The 2,866-nt window shown below is 32.9% G+C and overlaps 1 protein-coding gene across 1 annotated transcript; it reads left to right on the forward strand.

The window, feature by feature from the left end:
* The first annotated feature begins 1,089 nt into the window (after positions 1 to 1,089).
* On the forward strand, positions 1,090 to 2,202 carry LOC120217501 (ribonuclease 1-like). The gene is made up of 3 exons (XM_039214581.1): positions 1,090 to 1,415; positions 1,511 to 1,703; positions 1,859 to 2,202. The coding sequence occupies exons 1-3, from the start codon at positions 1,149 to 1,151 to the stop codon at positions 2,170 to 2,172; spliced, it is 774 nt and encodes a 257-aa protein (XP_039070512.1). The 5' UTR covers positions 1,090 to 1,148; the 3' UTR covers positions 2,173 to 2,202.
* Positions 2,203 to 2,866: the final 664 nt, after the last annotated feature.

Below are 2,866 nucleotides of genomic sequence, written 5' to 3' on the forward strand. Positions count from 1 at the left end.
TTTTTTTTTAAATATTATTATAAAAAATACCTTAAATCATTAATTTTCTAAAAATTCCTTTAGAGTCTTTTAATTATAAAAAATCTTTGGATCTCTAACCTCAAATTTTTAAATTTCATGTCATTGTTGCCATATCGCATCTCTTTTGTTGTGGACTTTCATCGATTGTCTGAATTTGTATATTGTTACACACAGTCCTTAAATCTTGCAGTATAACCTAATCATTATTTGTTTGTCATTGTTGGTGAGGTTACACTACCATTCGAATCTCTAGTCGTATTGTTGGTGAGGTTACATTACCATTCGAATCTCTAATCGTCATCGCTGTCTCACCTTCGATCTTTAAAAGAAATTAGGGATTTGGAGATTAAAGATTTCGGTTATAAGAAATTAAAGATTTTGGGTTATAAGAAATTTAGTGTTTTTAAAAGAAGTGGGCAAAACATGCATCACTTTATTCAGAGAAGAAATAAACATGTGTAAATCTATTTATTTCTACACACAAAAAACAACAATAGAGTCGTGCGACGATTTCCTTTCCTCAAGCAATGACTCGTCAATTTTATCATCACAATTCCTTGGCTGCCCTTATCACAAACACATGGGTGTCAGCTCACCTCGTGTATTTTATTATCTTATATAATTTTGAATTTTTGAATTTTGAATTTTGAATTTTGAATTTTGAATTTTGAATTTTTTTATTAGCAATATTTATCGATAAATTTTATTTGTATTCATCTTATATAATTTTTTATTAATAAATATATGCTCAATAATAGACTGAAAGAGTTGGTGGGGATATTCATCATCTCTAAAAATTTCAAATTATCTTATATTTTAATTTTTTTTATTAATAATATGTTTTTATCTTTCTAAAATAAAAAAAATGTGTCGCATAACATAAAATCTTACTTCTATTACTCAAAAATATTTTTAGATCCACCCTTTACCATAATTTAATAATTTACACCGCCAACTTCAGCACAGAAAAAATGTGCCTAGCTACCTATCTTTGTTTTATCCAAAAAGGAGGTTGAAAAATGGTATAAAAACCCTAGCATGGAAATGGAAATGCAAGCTTAGTATTAACAAGTTAAATATAAAATCTTCTTCTTCTTCATCATCTCTGAGTGTTGATTGTAAGCAAAATGTTCGTGAATCAGATATTAGCTTTTGCTGCAGTTGTGGTAGTGAGCTTGGTGGTATCAGCTGAAGGCTCTGAGTTTGCGTTCTATAAACTGAGTCTGAGATGGCCGACTACTCTCTGTATCGCTGCACCACAAACCTGTAAGAGTCCGATACCCGACATCTTCACCATCCATGGCTTATGGCCAACATTAAAAGATGGCACAAATGTTCCTCCTTATAATCCACTTACTAATAACTGCAATCCCAATCCTGCAACTAATATTGTGGTAAGCTATACTTATTTTCTTCGCTTGAACTTCGTTTAAATTCATTGATTTTTGTTTCTAATGTTGTATTTGGTTTGTTTATTTGAAACCGGTAGCCTAAGCTGGCATCCATTAGACCCAGACTAGAGAAAAAATGGCCAGCCATTGCACAGGGCAACACCAACGAGGGCTTCTGGGAAAAAGAATGGGAAAATCACGGCAAGTGCTCGGATTATCCTCAAGATCCTTTGACTTATTTTACTAGCGCCCTGAATCTTGCCGAGAACAGTAAATACGATCCACTCAAAGGTAAGAATCACGACGCACGCATGATTCTACGTTAAGCGTCAACTTTTAAAGAAATGACTGTTCTGCTAATCTTTTCGGGTTAGAATGACCAAGTTCTACTATTAATCCTTGAATTTCTGTGTATTTGATTTTATTTTTCATGGTTGAACATGCAGTTTTGGGAGTAAAACCATCAGATACTGCACATGACATAGAAACTTTAATACAAAACGTGAAAAGGAACGTGGGATTCTATCCTCAAATCTCATGCAGCATGCCAATTAAAGGCACGAAGCAATTATACCTGAAGGAGATTCGTTTCTGCTTTACAAGAGGCAAGCCACCTTCTGTACTTCAAAATTGCCCCGACGATATGGATAATCTGTGTAGGTCAGTGCAACCACCCCAGCGCACTGTTAAGATTCCTACACCAATAACTATCAATTCTGCCCACAATGTTACTTGGGAACTATTGGCTTCCTCTGCCTAGTGGCCAAGTATTTGAAAATTAGTATGGTAATGAATAAGGAAATAATTCTCTTATTTTTGGGCTTTTGCCCGGTGTAAGAGTAGAAACTAGTATCATAATAATGAATAAACAAATCTTTTTTGTTATATCGGACTATCTCTATTATATTTATATTATGTATTTACTTTTATCATATCTTATTTTAACGGAAATGATAAATTTGAATCATATGAATAGTAAGGTGATTATTTTGTAATTTTTAATAATTATAATCTCAACAAAATAAAATCCTATAATCGAGAGACAGTTTATATATTTTATCCTACTTTATACCAACTACTTGAAAACAGCAAAAATGTGTCTAATTAATTACCTTCATTTTTTATATTGGTCATTATCATTATAATAATTACGTTTGTTTTATCCAAAAATGACGTTGAAATTTTGGTATAAAAACCCTAGCATGGAAATGGAAATGCAAGCTTAGTATTGAGAAATTAAATACAAAATCTTCTGCTGCTGCTTCTTCATCTCGTAAGCAAAATGGTTATGAAGCAGTTATTAGCATTCGCAGCAGCTGTGCTAGCGAGCTCAGTAGTGTCATCTCAAGGCTCTGAGTTCGCGTTCTATAAACTGAGTCTGAAATGGCCGAGTTCTGTATGTATCTCTGCACCACAAAATAGTATCAGTCCAATACCCAAAATCTTCACCATCC

Source organism: Hibiscus syriacus, unplaced genomic scaffold, assembly GCF_006381635.1.
Source record: "Hibiscus syriacus cultivar Baekdansim isolate YM2019G1 unplaced genomic scaffold, ASM638163v2 tig00110187_pilon, whole genome shotgun sequence".
NCBI classification, from domain to species: Eukaryota; Viridiplantae; Streptophyta; class Magnoliopsida; order Malvales; family Malvaceae; genus Hibiscus; species Hibiscus syriacus.